The sequence below is a fragment of the Mesocricetus auratus genome, unplaced genomic scaffold, assembly GCF_017639785.1.
Source record: "Mesocricetus auratus isolate SY011 unplaced genomic scaffold, BCM_Maur_2.0 Super-Scaffold_100009, whole genome shotgun sequence".
Taxonomy (NCBI): Eukaryota; Metazoa; Chordata; class Mammalia; order Rodentia; family Cricetidae; genus Mesocricetus; species Mesocricetus auratus.
Window position 1 is genome coordinate 58,324,103 of NW_024429193.1, and position 16,892 is coordinate 58,340,994.

General features: G+C 45.2%; 1 protein-coding gene across 1 annotated transcript in view; it reads right to left on the reverse strand.

The window, feature by feature from the left end:
* Notch2 (notch receptor 2) overlaps positions 1-14,348 on the reverse strand; it is a 135,857-nt gene extending 121,509 nt beyond the window's left edge. The window contains exon 1 of the mRNA XM_013123808.3: positions 14,055-14,348. Coding sequence (XP_012979262.2) covers positions 14,055-14,127 — 73 coding nt within the window. The 5' untranslated portion in view covers positions 14,128-14,348. The remainder of the gene's footprint in view (positions 1-14,054) is intronic.
* Between the last annotated feature and the right edge of the window lie 2,544 nt (positions 14,349-16,892).

Below are 16,892 nucleotides of genomic sequence, written 5' to 3' on the forward strand. Positions count from 1 at the left end.
CAGGCAGAGACACACATTTTTTTTAAAAAGCATCAAAATTAAACTTAAAAAAATAAAAAGTTTTGAACTATTCACAGATCTATGCCTTGGGAAGAAAAAAAATCACAGTACAAATAACCACAATGCCTGGTTAAAAAATAATTTGCCACCTACCAGGCAGTACCCAAAAGTTCTCCAAGCTGGAATGATACCCCATGAAGGGAAGAAACTTGGATGTGATACTTTTCAACAGTCCCCAAGTCAGAAGAAGCCAGGGAGCAGTCCCTGCCCAGCCCACAGAGCTGAAGATCCTTCCTGGTCCTTCCCCCAGGACTGCAGTCCCTGGTTCACACTTGACTGCGGAAGATGGATGGCGCATTCCATTCCACAGCGATGAACGGGCAGACCGCGCCGTGACCTAAAGGAACAGCACTGACAATCCTTACCGCACTCACTTTGTTCCCGACACTGTCCTGTGAATCTAACAGACTTAACATTCCCAACAAACCCCCACATCGCATAATGCTACTCTCCTCCTTGCAGACAAAAAAAAATGCACAAAAAACGAAAGAAACCTGTCCAAAGGCAGGAGCTGGCAGGTGGGAGCCACACTTGTCTGTATCCCCAACCTCTCCCCCACAAAGCTGACAACTTCCTTTCAAAGGCTCTACACACAGGAATGTCCCAAGGAGAGCCAGAGTTTGGGGGCATTTAAAACTAGCCCTCCAGAGAACTCAGGGCTGAGACCCACGTGGGCCTAATGGGACCTCCTGCCAATCTCCCTGAATCCTGTTTGCATGTCCTGGTGGTGGAGGCAAGCTAGAAGAGGCCAGAGTCACAGCTGCGACTGCCAGCTGACACCCATGTGACTCTTACTGAACAGAAGACACGGGTCCCCGGCTGGCTCTTCAAAAAAGGTATTTTATGACTTAATGTTCAGTTATTTGTATCAAAAATGTGTGTGCAATGCCTTTGAACACGGAAGAATATTGGGATCAGACCTATTTCTGAATCTAAACTAAGCCAATTACTAATTGCAGTACCCTGGGCCTCAGTTTCCCTGTCCACCCCTCTCTCTTCATGGAAGCTATGAAGTGTGCACAGAGTACAGTGACTACAGAGGCCCTGACGGGGCTTTGGATGCAGACTGAGGCCTCACTGACTCCGACTCTCAATATCATTCTGAACTCCAAACGCCTTACCCTACACAATGCAAGTAAACACTGTCTACCCCAGAGGACAGTCATTTGAGTGCAATGGGAAGACATACAGCCCTACAGGGATGACACTTACAGGGTAAAAGCTCCACAGACTTTTTTTTTTGAGAAAGAAAAGTAACATTAAACAAAAATCTAGATGTGAGTTTCAGTGCCTGCCCTCCATCATCCAGGAACAAACAACAGGACACAAGGGCAAGGCAACTGACCCTAGGAGGCTCAGCTCCAGCAAAGTTTTGTGGGGATTAAAGGAGCAACTGCTGAGAGACATTCTTTGAACTACATGGGGCTGTATTGATGTTGGAGGTTGTTGTACTTTATAAAAATAATGTTTATGTTAATTACATTTGCTGGTCATTCCACTACTAGCTTGTGTTTTAAATGGAAAAACTGAGGCAGCATAATGTCAGGCCACAGCAGGAAGGCTGATGGTTCCAAACACAGGGTGGGGACAAAGGCTAGGCCAAAATAAATCCAGGCCAGGACAAAGCTGAAAATGAGCACATCTTAAAGGAGAAAGGTGGGAACACATATTCACCAGCCTATGCAATCCACAACCTCACCTGCTGGCTGAGCCTCTCAGGGAGGAAACAGGAGTCATAATTCTCTACTTCCTCCCAAAAATAGAACTGAACTTCAGGGTGAGAAAGAATTGTACTACCAAATCTCTTTGCCCATCTATAAATTAATTATGTGGAAGTGATACAAAAACAAAGACCAGTTATCACAAATTACAGTCCCAGCCTGGCTGGCATTCTTCTAGCCATCTCATTAAAGAAAAGGAAGGAAGGATGGAAGGAAGGAAGGAAGGAAGGAAGGAAGGAAGGAAGGAAGGAAGGAAGGAAGAAGAAAGTTCCAGTCCTTCAGTTAGTTTCCTTCTTTGGTTGGTCAGAAATGTCCTCACTGCCCAGGTCTCCTCGTGCTAAATATGGTAATTAAATTCCAGTGATACTTAAGCATTCATACAGCCTGGAATGACTCTGAAGCAAACACTTGAGACCTGCAAGGCTTCAGCACAGAGCCGTTCATCTGGAGCACTCCATGTCAAAAACAGTGGGGTGTCTTAAGAACACACAAGCTTGCAAAAAGCAATCTACTCCTCTTTATTGCAACATTCTTCAGCAACAACACTGATCGCTTACCCGCTGTGCACAGAGCTCTGCACCAGGGCAGTGGGAGGCTGGAAGAGAAATGGAAGAAACAGGTGGTGTCCACAGGGAGCCAAAACAACAGGTTGCTTCAGTCAATTCAGTCCCACAACTAATCAATTTGGTGAGGGGAGAGGGGAGGGAATCTTAGTCATCCTGTTGTCTGGCTGAACTAACTGCCCTGACCACTGTCCAGGCTTACCAGTTAGGTCAAAGTGTCAGAATTAGCAGTGAGTGGCAGATATGATGTTAGTTTTGCCTTTCAGAGTGTTATATGCTTCAATTTTTTTTTTGGACAGTCGAAAAGACAGTACAGTAGTAGAGTGGCACACCATTTGCTCCCAAAAATCTTTTTTTATCTCATATTACAGAAAATGTATGTTTCCTTGGTGTATATAATTAACAACATGCTGTTATATGATAACATCAGATCCAAATTTTTAAATACTAACCAGGCAATAATAATGTATGCTTTTAATCCCAGCTCTAGGGAGATAATGGCAGGAGGATCAAGTGTTCAAAGCTATCCTAGGCGGTGGTGGCGCACAGGCCTTTAATCCCAGCACTTGGGAGGCAGAGGCAGGCAGATCTCAGTGAGTTTGAGGCCAACCTGGTCTACAAAAGGAGTTCCAGGTCAGCTTGGACTGTTACGCAGAGAAACCCTGTCTCAAAAAAACCAAAAAAAAAAAAAAAAAAAGAAGAAGAAGAAGAAGAACAAGAGTTCAAAACTAGCCTCCACTACCTAGTGAGTTGGAAGTCAGTCTGGCTGCATGACTGTCTCAAAAACCAGAACTAAACACCACCACCAAAAATGAATTTTAAAAGTAGCTACAGAAGCAGGGAATGGTGGCACACACTTTTAATTCCCATTACTCAGGAGGCAGAGGCAGATGGATTCTGTGAGTTTGAGGCCAGCCTGGGCTACAAAGCAAGTTCCAGGATAGCCAGGGCTACACAGAGAAACCCTGTCTCCAAATCAAAACAAAACAAAGCCAAAATAAAATTAGCTACAGAAAATACTACTTAGCATACATATTTCTAAAATTGGCCAAGGCCACGCACACTTTTAGTCCCAGAAGAGCCAAGGAGGATCTCTGAATTCTAGGCCAGCCAGGGCTGCACAGTAAGAAGGTTGACCAAACCCTTTAGAATTCCAAAGATGAAAGGAAAATTACTTATAAAAAATTTGATACTGTGTGCATGTTTGTTTGCTCTGCTTCTTAGTTGGGTCTTAACGATGCACTGAGAGAAGCAGAAAGAGAGTGGTTTGGGTTTGGGTGACTGGCTTTGGTGCTGGACATTGAAGCCAGCGCCCAGCTCTTATGTACTGCAAATTGCCAGGTGGCATACTGTTGACATTTTTAAAGCAGATGAAGGAATAACGCCCTTAATACTTATGGAGCTTTTTCAGATCAGGTATATGGGCAAAAGACACAGTTGGGTAAACAAACAACAAGGAAGAAAAGGCATTTACTGAGACGTTTTTTAAAAATTACACTACTCACAACAAGAGAGGAGGTAGGATTCACCATTTACCATGTAATAAAGAACTCTTAAATGGCTGGGAACACTGGCAGCCTCGTTTCTGCTAAGGAAAGCATAACTGGATCAAACTATGAAAAGCGACATAGCAGTGTGTCTTAAAATCTTCTGGATTTCACTATAAAATAAGTGGTTTTTTAAAGTTTTTTTTTATTTTATGTGTATGGGGTTGTTACTCCATGTATGTGTCCACAGCATGTGTTGTCAGGACCCACAGAGGTCAGAAGGAGGTATTGGACCCTTGGAACTAGAGCTACAGATGGTTGAGAGCCGCCTGACTTGATTGCTGGGAATCAAACCCAGGAACTCTGGAAGAGCAGCCAGAGCTCTCAACCAGAGCCATCTCTTTAGTCCCTGCAAGAACGTTCATTACAACATTTTTTTGCTTTGTTTTGTGTTTTTGGTTTTTTCAAGACAGGGTTTGTCTGTGGCTTTGGAGGCTGCCCTGGAACTAGCTCTTGTAGACCAGGCTGGTCTTGAACTCACAGAGACTGGCCTGCCTCTGCCTCCCAAGTTCTGGGATTAAACGCATGTGCCACCAACATCTGGCCATTACAGCATTTTTGATCATTATGATACCTGGAAACTAAGGATGGATTTCACAGAAATGAAGACTAGTAGACTCTTAAGACAGTATAGTGTGCAGCCTTTGAAGCCATGTTCTTAAAATATATTTATAAACATGGGGAAAATGTTCACATTAATTTTATTGGTACAGGAGATGATAAAACTATATGTATGTTAAAATCCCAAATAAAGTTTTATAATAGACACTGAAAATGAGAAAAGTACCTGTAAGCTATCAAAATGTTAAGCACAAATTTGGCTTAGAGATGATGGATTACTGAAGATGTTCCTTTTCCCAGGGTTTCTGTTTTTTAAAGATCTCTTCCCCTGACTATTTAGATACCTCTCTTAGATAGAAATCGATGGAATCCCAAAGAGCAAAGCTCCCTCCTGCATGTAGATAATTCTTATCTCTACATGGGATGGGAGGGGAGAGGTTGGACCCAACTGAAATTGAACCCAAGAAGAGAAGTCAAAACACATGAACCTATTCTTTAGAGTATTTAATCACTAGAATCAAATTCATGAAAACGCTTTAAACCAGAAGTTCAGGTATAGTGAATGCATATAACTTTTCAAATGTATAATATAGTAACTTTTAAATGTATAGTAACTTTTGAAATCTAAAGGAAACAAAATACATGTATGCATACCAAAACAGTAACAATGCTGTGACAGTACTTTTCAGATTGCTCAAACATACCTATAAGAGTTCTCAATGTAACTACTTTTAAAATCACATATACACACAAAATCTTGTAAAGGTGCCAGGGAAAAATCAACACAGTATAAATATGAGTTAATTATGTGTAAACATAAAGAATAATTCTGTTGCTATGTAAACCTACCTGAGTGAAACTGTTACAATGTTTGTTTTTAGTTACAACCATTTTCCTTAATAGTTAGGAAGTGTCACAAGGAAGGACTTTAAGTGGCTACTTGCTTTATTTAGGGAGGACAGGGTCTTCCTATGTGGTCAGACTGCACTGTTCTCATAGCAGCTCTTCTGCCTCAGCCTCCAGAGCCCTAGGATTTGGTAAGCACCAGAGCATTCAATTGTCCTTTGCTTGGAATAGTAACACAGTGACAAAAACTTGGACTGGGCACAGCATATGTTGTTTTTCTCAAATCTTCATAAAGATTTGCAAGCGTTCTAAATGTTGCAATAAAGTAAATCTCTCTAATGTGTCCCACTTAAAGAAGAGCCAGCCAGGCAGTAGAACCAGGATTTCTCTAGTGCTTGAACTGGCCTTTTGAAGCCCATTCTCTTTGGAGGGATACTTTGCTCAGCCTAGATATAGCAGGGAAGGCCTTGGTCCTGCCTCAAAGTGATGCTGACTCCCCATGGGAAGCCTTACCCCCTCCGAGGAGTTGATGGGGGTAGAGTGGGGAGTGATGGGGCGAGCAGGAGGAGGGGAGGGAGTGGGAACTAGGATTGGTATGTAAAATGATCCTAAAAATTTTAAAAAAGAAGAGCCAGCAAATGAATAGCCATGTTCACTGCAAAGAAAAACATATAAAAATTAATAAGGAAGACAGCATGTCCTGAAACGTCAGTAAGACTTGGCATTTTCCAAAGAAATACATCTGAGAACTGAGGTAAAAGGCTCCCTGCAGCATGGTCACTTCAGAGGAGTTAACCCATCAACACCTGCTGAGTAGAACATTCAATATGGGGATAGCAAATCTGCAGGCAGACAAGATTTCTCCTGCTAGGAAATAGACTGGAATATTTGTGACCTACACGCTATCCAGAATCTTCTCACGGAGAGGAAGGGGAGGAGGACACAAAATGAAAAGGAAGCAAACCACACAATTTAAAGATACACCTGCCTCTGAAAAAAGCCTTATACTTTAGAAAACAACCACAGCTGTGTGTTCAACACCTTATCTGGCAAACAAAACTGTACTTAAAGGGGTGCTATTTGTTAAATGAAGACATATTATTAAGGAGACAATATCTGACTCCAACCAAAATTGTCTCATCGTGTTTTCCTTACCTCACAAAACACACACACACTTTCTTCATATGAATAAACATGTCTATGAGTGGGAGAGTTACTCTTACCCCAGAAACAGGTTCTGCAACACCACACACCCAACCTGTCTTTGTGTGGCAATGAGTCCACCCTGGCATGATGTTTGTCCGATATATTCAAAGAGCCCAAAGTTACTACTCAGTTGCCAACAGCCTGTAGAAGGAACTGACTTTGAGACCAGAAACCTCTCCAGGCAGCCCTCCAGGGAACTGGGCTTCAGTCTACTGGAAGATGGGCTGAAAGACTAAAGGCATCCATCCCCTCAGCAAAGGTAACTGCTCTATAGTGCCAGAGACCAGAGGCCAGAGGAACCACCACGGGCAACTACCAAGACCTTGTTCAATCTCTCCTGGTAGCAAATAAGTGTTTGCGAAGCTGGCACAACAGGGTTTTGCCATGACAAGTAAAACAGGGTGAGGGCCAGCCATGTCAGCGTGATTAATCAATGCCACCTGCAGCGGCGACTCAGGGTGTGTCCAGAGCACACACTCCCCATGCCTATGATGAGAAGCCTTTGAGCCACTGAGAACTGGATCATCTCCCAAGGAAGTCAGTTTCCACCCTAATGTGTCCTGTAGCAAGCCTGCCATGCAAGGCTGAGGCCACACTGCTTTCTTACCACAAACCCACTAACAGCCACCACAACATGTGCCAATTTTATATTCACACCCCCCACCAGACAAGGGGGTCTTTGTCTTCTCCCCAAGTTTTTCCCTATGTTACAACAGAGAAAGGAAAATAGCAGACAGTGCAGAATAGCAGAGAAGCCTCCCCCACTCCACCCCCCAACCCCGGGGAGGGAGGGCTGGGGCTGATGCTAAGTATCACCCCCTGGATCCCACTGCTCTTAGTCACTGAGACCACAGGAAACTGCTTTCAGAGAGGGCAGATAGAGGGCTAGATGACTTTCATACTATCATCCTGTACCCATTGTCTCATACCTGTGATGGTATTAGTCCTGGGGGCACAACCCTAACCTTCCACTCTGAGGGCCATTCCCACAAACCTGAAGACTAAATTTCCCTGAACTGCTTGCTCCCGGATGCCAAGGGAAACACAAATTAAGCCTGACAACGCACCCAAATCCCTAACATGGCACCAATCCTAGAGCCCACAGTCATTAGAGGACTTTATACAAATATCCCTGGTCCCCACGAACTGCAAAGTCAATTACTGAAGGCTGAATTGATACCTTTGGTCTTCCAGCCAGGCACGAGGGCTTGGGTCCCTCCCTCTTCCAGTGCACTGAAGCCCAGGTCCCCAGAGGTCTGCCTAGGTCCCCAGCGGTCTGCCTAGGGCAGTTTCTGGTCTCTAAGTCCGTCCCTTCTGCAGGTTGTTGGCAACTGAGCAGAAACTCTGGGCACTGTATTCAAAGAACTCAAACACAGTAATAAAAAAGTGAACACAATCACTGTTTTGCTCACTCTAGCTCTCAAAACCCCTCTTTGTTTCTTCACTTTGCTTTTGAGGGTCATGTGTTATAGGTAACAATCCCTTCAAAACGGGACGGGAAGGGCAGGGGGACATCGAACCTCCTGCCACTGCCAGGGAACACTGTGCAGCCTGGCCTATAGGAGCCCAGAGGCTCCTTCTGCTTCTAAAGCCACTTCCTTTTTCCCATCAAAGGCAGTAACATGAAGCGCCATGGTAAAAGACGGATCCTGGCCCCTTCTAGTGTAATGCTCTGTCAAGGGGCCTTCGATTCCATTATTCTCCCTAGTCCCTTCATGTGTTATAATATCCCAACCTGCCCTAAATCAGTACTTCCAGCGGAATGATGGCTTGTTCATCTAACCCCAAGCCCAAGAAACTGTAAATTCAAGACCAGCCTGGAATACACAGTGAGTTCCAGGCCAATCTGGGCTACAGAATAAGACCTTCTCTCAAAAAAAAAAAAATCCAGAAATCCAGATTGCCTGAAATGAATGTCTTTGTCTCTTTTATACTGATGCACTCAAGAGAAATTGTTGCCACCAACTTGTGTTCACGGGTTAACAAAATAGATATCCTCCAAGGAAGCATCAATCACTTGGGCTAAAGACGGTACTACTGACTGTGAAACCCCTGTGTGCATTCTGGTGTCTGACTAACACTGATGGAGGGGAGGGAGGCTGCCACGAAAGGCATACGTTATACATACATCAACTTTATTAGCCTTATGGTGATAGCAGAGTAGTACCCTCCCTTTCAAGCTATCACTGGAGAAGATATAGGTATGTTTATGTTCATATTTGTGTGACTGTATGTCATGTGTGTGTCAGTGCCCATGGAAAAGGGTGTCAGGTCCCCCTGGAACTGGAGTTACAGATGGCCATGAGACACCATGAGCTGGGAACTAAACTGGTGTCCTTTGGAAGAGCAGCAAGCACTCTCAATCCCTGATGCATTTCTTCAGCCCCATCTACCTTATTTTTTGAGAAAGCTCTCTCACTAAACCTAGAGTTCACTGTTCCAGTTGGACCGACTGGCCAGCAAACTTCCAGAATCCTCCTGTCTCCACCCCCCAGCTCTGGAATTACAAATACTCATCACCACAATCGCTTATTATGTGAGTGCTAGGGATCCAAACTCAGGTCCTCTTGCTCATTCAGCAGGCACTCTATCCACTGAGCTACCTCCCAGTCCTTAATTTGACAATAACTTGGACATACAAATTCCCAGACATAACTCTAGACCCATGGAGTCAGACTACCCAAGACAGTCATGGGTTTTTTTGTTTTGTTTCTTTTTTTTTCACAAGAAACCAGGAAAACTTCAGGACAAAGTCTGGAAACTTCAGGACCTGTCTGGAAAGAGAGGTATGAACACACAGGGCTAAGGCAGTTCACCTGAACGGTCATGGCTCATGTTCTTGACAGGACCCACTCCTTTTATGGAAAGCGGGTGTCACTTCAGTGAAGGGTACACAGTGACCCACAGGAAGCTCAGGACCGTGAGGGACAAATTCCAGAGATGATAGTAATGAGTGTAAATCGAAAGAGGGAAGCAATCTGTTGAATACAAATTAGAGGAGGTCAAAAGATGACCGCCCTGCCTCTAGACAGTAGCCAGAAAGTCACAAGAGATCAGATCTAGCATGAGATAACACAGGATGACCAAGAGTTCAAAGCCAGCCCTGTCTCAAAAGGCAGCAGGTAATGTAAGTCTGTAGACCCAATGAGCTTCCAGCTGATGCTCAGTCTTCAAGGGAGAAGGTGTGGAGGGAGACACCAGACTCACCAGCTGCTCTCCCACACAAAGCCCCAGCGTAGCAGGGCAAGTCACAAGTCACAAATGCGCAACCACGACCTCTTGCACAGGCAGCTCTGCACACTGGGCACTCGCTGTGAATGTCCCGTAGAACAGAAACAGGTTGTATATGGCAGAGCACCTTCCTCAAGGAGTAGGATCTGTGTCCGAGACCAATCACATGTGGTTGTCTCAAGGATGTATTCATCATGTCTTATCCTTTGCGGGGGGGGGGGGGCTACTTTGTTGTTATTGCTGTTTAGTTTGATATGTTTTGGTAGTGATATTTCATAAAATGCACAAACACACACACACATATCACTAAAAGTACAATGCTATCAGGCTGGTACGGAATTGCAATATCAAACTCAAAAATATCAAAACAAACCTAACTCCAAAGAAAAATATACTAGTCCAAAAATGAACCCAAGCTGTCCCCAAATGGATGACTACTACAGTAAGGTAAATCTGAACAAAACTGCAGTAAGTGCTGGCTGGTGGCCACAATACAGGAACCAGGAGAGGCTGAGGCAAGGGTGAATGCCACAGCCTCCAAGTGAGATTCCAAACTCAAAATAACCTTTTCAACTGCAGAAATGATCAGAAAAGAAAAAAAAGACATGCACACACGCACACACACGCACACACACACACACACACACACACACACACACACACACAGTCAAAATGGCAGGCTAAACAAAACATCTGGGAAAGTGAAAATTTTGGTTTTCCCCAGATGTAAGGTAACCAAAGACTCTTGCAAATACCACTTAAAAGTCATCCAGGAGGACTGCAGTGGTCTACAATAAAAGAGAGACTAAAAGTTACTTGCTCAAATGAGCAAATCTTTACTGGGTGCCAATGAGACACCAAGGTACCATGCCAGGCAGAGGATAGGGGTGTGGGCATTAGAACACACACAAATGCAAAGGCTCAGTTCTATCCCTGTCACAGTAACAATAAGTACTTGGGGATGTGTTTCTGCGTACATACGTTCAGTATAGAGGGTGAACAAGGTCCTAGACCTGAGGCCCTGAAGGAAGAAATTAGTCACAATTCTGTAACCAGCCCAGTGATCAGTGACAAAGTCCATGAGAAAGTAGATGACCAAAACAGGGGCTCCCCTGCAAGGCCACCAAATCAATAACAACAGACCTGGTGGAGCCTTTCGGTCTTGTGGCTCTGAGCTTAGGGGCCTGCTAAAGTGGGCACACACAGTGGGCTGGTGCAGAGGAAGTGCAAGCAGGGGAACTTTCTGGTTTCAAGTCTTTTGGAAAGAAAGAGAATACAGGAACAGGAGAATCCAGAAAGTTCAGGAGGAGAGGGCACAGATCTAGCTGAGACATCCAGACAGAGCTATCAGGAAAGGAAACAATTACACAAGAACTGCAAATACAACATAAGAATAAGTTCTCGTCCAAGTCATGCCTTAAGGGGGTGTGTGCGCGCATGCATCTTTCTGGGAAAATCTATAAAAAATTCAAAATTGGTGTGTGTATGATATCTGAAGAAGAACCTTTAACAGAGAGGGGGAACAGGGTATGATAATCAGCCAAATATGTAAATCCTTCTTAAAGTTGTGCCCAAGAAGGAACGAATTATGGTCTACAGCTTTCGTGCTAGCAATTTCTGAATTCCTTGAGAGTCAGAAGGGTTAATCTCTGGAATGGCTAGCTAAAACTAGGTTCAATGTGGAAATTATTAAAATCTAAAAGGTATCCCATATGCATCCCGAAGGCAGATAAAGTGGAATTAATCAGTGGTTGCCCTACCAGGTCATTATGCCAGAATCAATTATAAATCTTTTATTTTTTTTAACAGACTCTCAGTCCTACTGTGTCAGAATCCCAGGGTGCTGAATATGAAAACCACTCCAGTGGGTCAGCCACAGTCTGGACAAGGAGCTCTGTTCCATTCCAATGGAAGGGGCAGGGAGGAGGGTCACCAGGAATGGCAGAGAGTGGGAACTAGATCAATGCAAATTTTGTGGGCAAAATAAGATTTCTGTGGGTGTGATATTTTTAAAATGTATTATGAGGCTGCTCTCAAGCATCCAAGCATATCCCACTGCATTTAGACATTCTTTAAAGGTCCTGAGATGTGTGACAACCCAGGTGAGCCAAGACTGCTTCTCTGAGCAACAACAAATTCACAGAGAAGGCAGACGAAAGACACCAGCAAAATAGTGGTAAATACTCTTAAACATCATAAAACTAGAGATCCTGCAACCAATCTGCCCCCCCCCGGGGAAAAATGGGCACTAGTTATAGGGTAAATTTTATCTCCACCCTAAAGGGAAAAATCTTGCTGGTTCATGGTAGGGATTCAACTAAGGCCATGTCTAAGTGATAGCAAAAGCAGGGGGTCACTCCCACTGACCAGCAAAGAGGGGGAGCCCTCGCTCAGGATAGTTGTTCAGACAGATGTGTTGACAACTCCTTGCCCTAGGAACTAGTGATGATTAAATTAACAACTGGCCACCAGTCAAACATGGGAACACTCAAAAGTTAGGGAGGGAGGGTTATAATTGGTACCTTGGCAAAACAGGCCATAATAGATCAGGAAGACTTCATTGCTAGACTCTGGGAAGACTTAAGATTTGTGCCAACAATGGGCTCTTTAATCGCTTCTATGACTATAGTTTAGCATCTAAACAATACCTAAAACCCAAAATGTCAAAATCCTATCGTTTGCGCCAACTGGACTAACACTCAACTTGCCCCCACTAAATGATAATTAATCAGTCATAGCAGTGGCTCACGGGAGCAGAAGTTGGGGACATCAGTTCAATGTGCTGGGTTTAACAAGGAAGGAAAGCCCATGTCCCCTCGTCATCCCACTTCTGACAACAGTCTTAGTGCTTATGTTTGCAAACCACTTTATGGTTCTATTTACTAGTCCCTGCAATACTCTATTAAAAAAAAGTTATGATTTTAATCCTGTTTCAAAAGGCAAGAGACACAGATCATGAAGACTAAAGCTACTTACTAAGTAAAACAAGTCATGGTGGACCAAGGATTGTAATCCTCAGAAAAAAAAATCACACTAATTATACATCTCTGTGCCCTAAATCTACACTCAGGGCCAACAGCTTCACTCAAAGAAAAGGGCAAGGCAAAAAATGCCACCACTGAGCTTCCAGTAAAAGTTCAAGAAACTGTTCATCCACACACAGCCTCCTAGTCCGCTTCTGAAAACCTATGGACCCAGCAACGTAAGACATCTGAATTTCCCAAAGAGTATCTGGTTGGTGCCGAACAACCCAGCACTGTTTGCAGGTGATAAATAATCAAGTCCTGCTCAAAACATCTGCGATTGGCATGTCAGCGCCTGGTACAATGAACAAAGACCGTATTTTTCTGAAACTCACCCTTTCCCTGAAAAGATGTACTAGGATTTTGTTTTTTGGGTTTTGGGAGGGGGTTGGTAAAAGTTAACTCTTCTTGAGCAGAGGGGGCCCCTTGAGTTCAACAAACATGTAGAAGGCATACCCCACTGGAAGCGCAGACTTCGATGCCCTGAAAGAACTTTCTGAACATCTTTTAAGCGCTACAAGTTTAATATACATTCTTGTAATTAATCCTATTAGCTGGGTAATTTCATCCCCATTTTATTGGTGAGTTAATACAGCAGGGTTGAATCCAGGATTACAGAGCTGGGCTCCAAAGCCCAAGTTCTTTCCATACAACATTCCAAAGAAATGTAAAATCTAAAGATGTGGGTGGGGTGGGTAAAGTATGATTCGATTTCCTTTCCTGGCTCCCACCGTGTTAGAGAGGCTGCACGGAATATTCAACCGTAACCAGCCTTTCTAAGCAAGCACTTGGGATCAACGTCTCCACTTTTCCTCGCCTGCCCCTGCCCCACCCCCAACGGTGCCAAAAGAGCAACAAGCTGCTGCCAGGTTGGAGGAGTTGGGGATTGTCACACCACATTCCTGGGGCTGGACGCACACTGGAACCGCAGCAAGAGCTCCGCGCCTCGGAAAGAATAACAGCAGTTGAGATTTTCAATCATGTGGCTCAGCACGCTGCCACACCAGTTCCCCCACTGCTGCCTCCACCTCTCCAAGACCTGCGCCCCACGCCCAACTCCTCTTCGGCACAGACGAACCGATCCGGGTGTCAAAAGCCGGGCGCGCCACAAGCCCCTGCCGCCCTCCCGGCCACACTCGCACCTCGGCCCGCTCGCTGCTCGCCCGGGACCCCGCAAACGCGGAACCGGAGACGCTAAGCGACGCCAAGATTCGAGGCCCGGACGAGGCAGCTTAGAAGGGGCAGCCCGCGGAGCGCGGAGCCAAAGGGATGGTCTCCCGGGCGCCCGGTACTCACCGCGCGCGGGGCCCGCGCCGCACAGCCAGAGCCACAGCAGCGCCCGCAACGCGGCGGGACGCAGAGAGGGCATCTTCGCGGCCGCCGCCCGCGCAGATCCGCATGAGGAGCGGGTCCCGACCAGGAGCCCCGCTCTCGCGTGCGCTACCCTGCCCCCGCGGCTCGCCAAGTTCCCGTACTCCCGCTGCGCCGCCCCGACACTCCGCGCAGTCAGGCCGCCGCCCGAAGTTTGGCTGAAAGTTTCTGGCTGCGCGGCGCGGCGGGGCTAGGCGGCTCGCGTGTCCTTCCGCCTCGGCCTCCTCCCACCGCGAGGCTCCGCCCCCGTGGCCGCTGCTGCCTCGCGCCCAGGGGTTTCCCGCAGAAAGAAGCGCCGGCCGGCTGCGTGCGGAGGGATCTGCGCGAGCAGCACACAGCACCGGGCCCTCCTGGCCCGCCCGGCTGAGCTCCGAGAAGGGGGTGGCCGAAGCGCCCCACATCAGACGCTGGTGTTTGCCGGGATCCTGAACTTGTAGGGAGAGGCAGACATCATGCTCCATACACCTTCACACGCCTTGGCTGGTCAGAGGAATGAGGGAGAGCAGAAACAGGGATGTTAAAGACGGGCAGGGGGCAAAGGCGCCAAAATCCTCTTAAGACATTCCTTGAGATGCACAGAGCCGTTAGTTCGTCCAACTGTCTGTCCATCCATCCGTCTATCCGTCCTTAATTCATTTAGTGAACTTCGTGTAGCAAAGTGCTTGGGACACTGGAGTCATCTACTCTAGGGGGTCAAGGAGAATTTAGGGGAGGCATATATGGGACAGGTATCCTGACCGCAGGAGCTCGAAAGGCGAGTCAAAGGTGTAGAAAATGGTAAGAAGAGTCAGGTATACTCTCTGTAACCTATTAATAGCTGAGCATCGAGAGCAACCTAAATGCCCCACCTTTGGGGACTAGATGAATAATGCATAATTATAAGTGAAGTGCAATACAATTGAAAACACCAACTTCATATACGCCAACCTTAAGACCAAAATGATGATGAAACACAAATTGCAGAGGGAGACTCTAAGAATACCACTTATATGTAAAAATTTCAAAACAACGCTATTCGTTTCTTATGGATGTTTGTGTATTACCCTAAAAGTGGTTATTTCCAGAGTGAGGGTGGAGGGCAGGACATGATCCAGTCTGGGTACAAATGGGTTTGAAGAATAGATAAAATTAACAGCTGTATGGAATTGCGCGAGCCACATAGAACTATTTGTACTTCTGTCTTCTTAACTACAACTGGAAAGTCTTTATGGCCAAGGACCATAGCCTTCATCACCAGTGTCTACCAGATAGCAGATGGTGAACTAAAATGCAGAGTACCACTCAGCAAGTGTAAGTCAGTATGAACATTAAAACTGTGTCTTAATAAGTACTATAGAGCAGAACTTGGGAGGTGGACAGACCCCTTGAGTTTGAGGCCAGCCTGGTCTACAAAGTGAGTTCCAGGTCAGCCAGGGCTGTTACACAAAGAAACCCTGTCTGCAAAAAAAAACACAAGAAAAAAAAATACTACAAGGGCTGGGAAAATGGTTTCGCGGGACCTGAGTTCAAATCCCCAACACACATTAAAAGCCAGGTTTGACTATGTGCATGTCTGAAACAGCTAAAGGGGATAGAGTTAGGAGGATCTCTGGGGCTTACTGGCTGGCACCCTAGTTCAAGGTTCTGTAAGAGAACCCCTTCTCAAAGGAATAATGTGGAGAGTGATGGATCAGGATAACTGATATCCTCTGGCCTACACACACACACACACACACACACACACACACACACACACAGTGCATATACACCAGTCACACACACCATACACACACACATAATACATCACACATACCATGTGCCACATATATACATTCATATACACATGCATATTACTTCAGGAGAGATTAGCAAGTATTTATTATTACTACAGTCATGTTGGGATCCTAGAACCTCTTTTTAAAAATAGAATAATTGAGGGCTAGAGAGAGGGCTCAGCTGTTAAGAGCACTTGCTCCTCACTCTTGCAGAAGACTTGGGCTCAATTCCCAGCACCCACATAGTGTTCTCAACTGTCTGCAATTCCAGTTCCAGAGGATGCAGTTTCTTCTCCTGTGTCCACGGGCACCAGGCGTACACATGATGTGCAGAGACCAAAGCACCAATACACATTAAATTAAATTTAAACAGCATAGTTAGTAAAAGACACTTTGCAATTTCTGTTTGTGCAATATTCAAAAAATAACATTAACTTTCATGTGTTTGTGCACAGTTTTACCAGTCTAATTATCCACTTTACTCACTAAGATAGTAAATAGTGGGTTACTGCATATAAATTTTAAATTGACCTGCAAAGATCAGATTTGTCACAGCCAAAGTATGTACAAAATAAAGAAAGGTACTGATCTCTGAAAATGGCAGCTCCAAAAACGACTGTGACTATGACAATTATTAAAATAGATATTTCCTTATACCAGAGCTGGGGATACACTTCAGCAGGTAAAACGCTTTCCTCACAAGCACAAGGACATGGGTTTGATCTCCCCTACCTTACAAGGGAAAAAGTTGGGGGAAATGGCTTAATGGTTAAGAGCACAGTCTGCTTTACCTGATGACCAGAGTTTGGTTCCCAGCACCCATGCCAAGTGACTCACCCATCATAAAACTCCAGTTCTAGGGGGATCTAATACTTTTGGTCTCATGGCTATCCAAACATATATACACAATCCCCACCATGTATATATTAAAAACTAAATTTTAAAACAAAACAAAACCAACCATGGTGGCATGGGCTTCTAATCCCAGCATTAGCGAAGAGACAGGAAG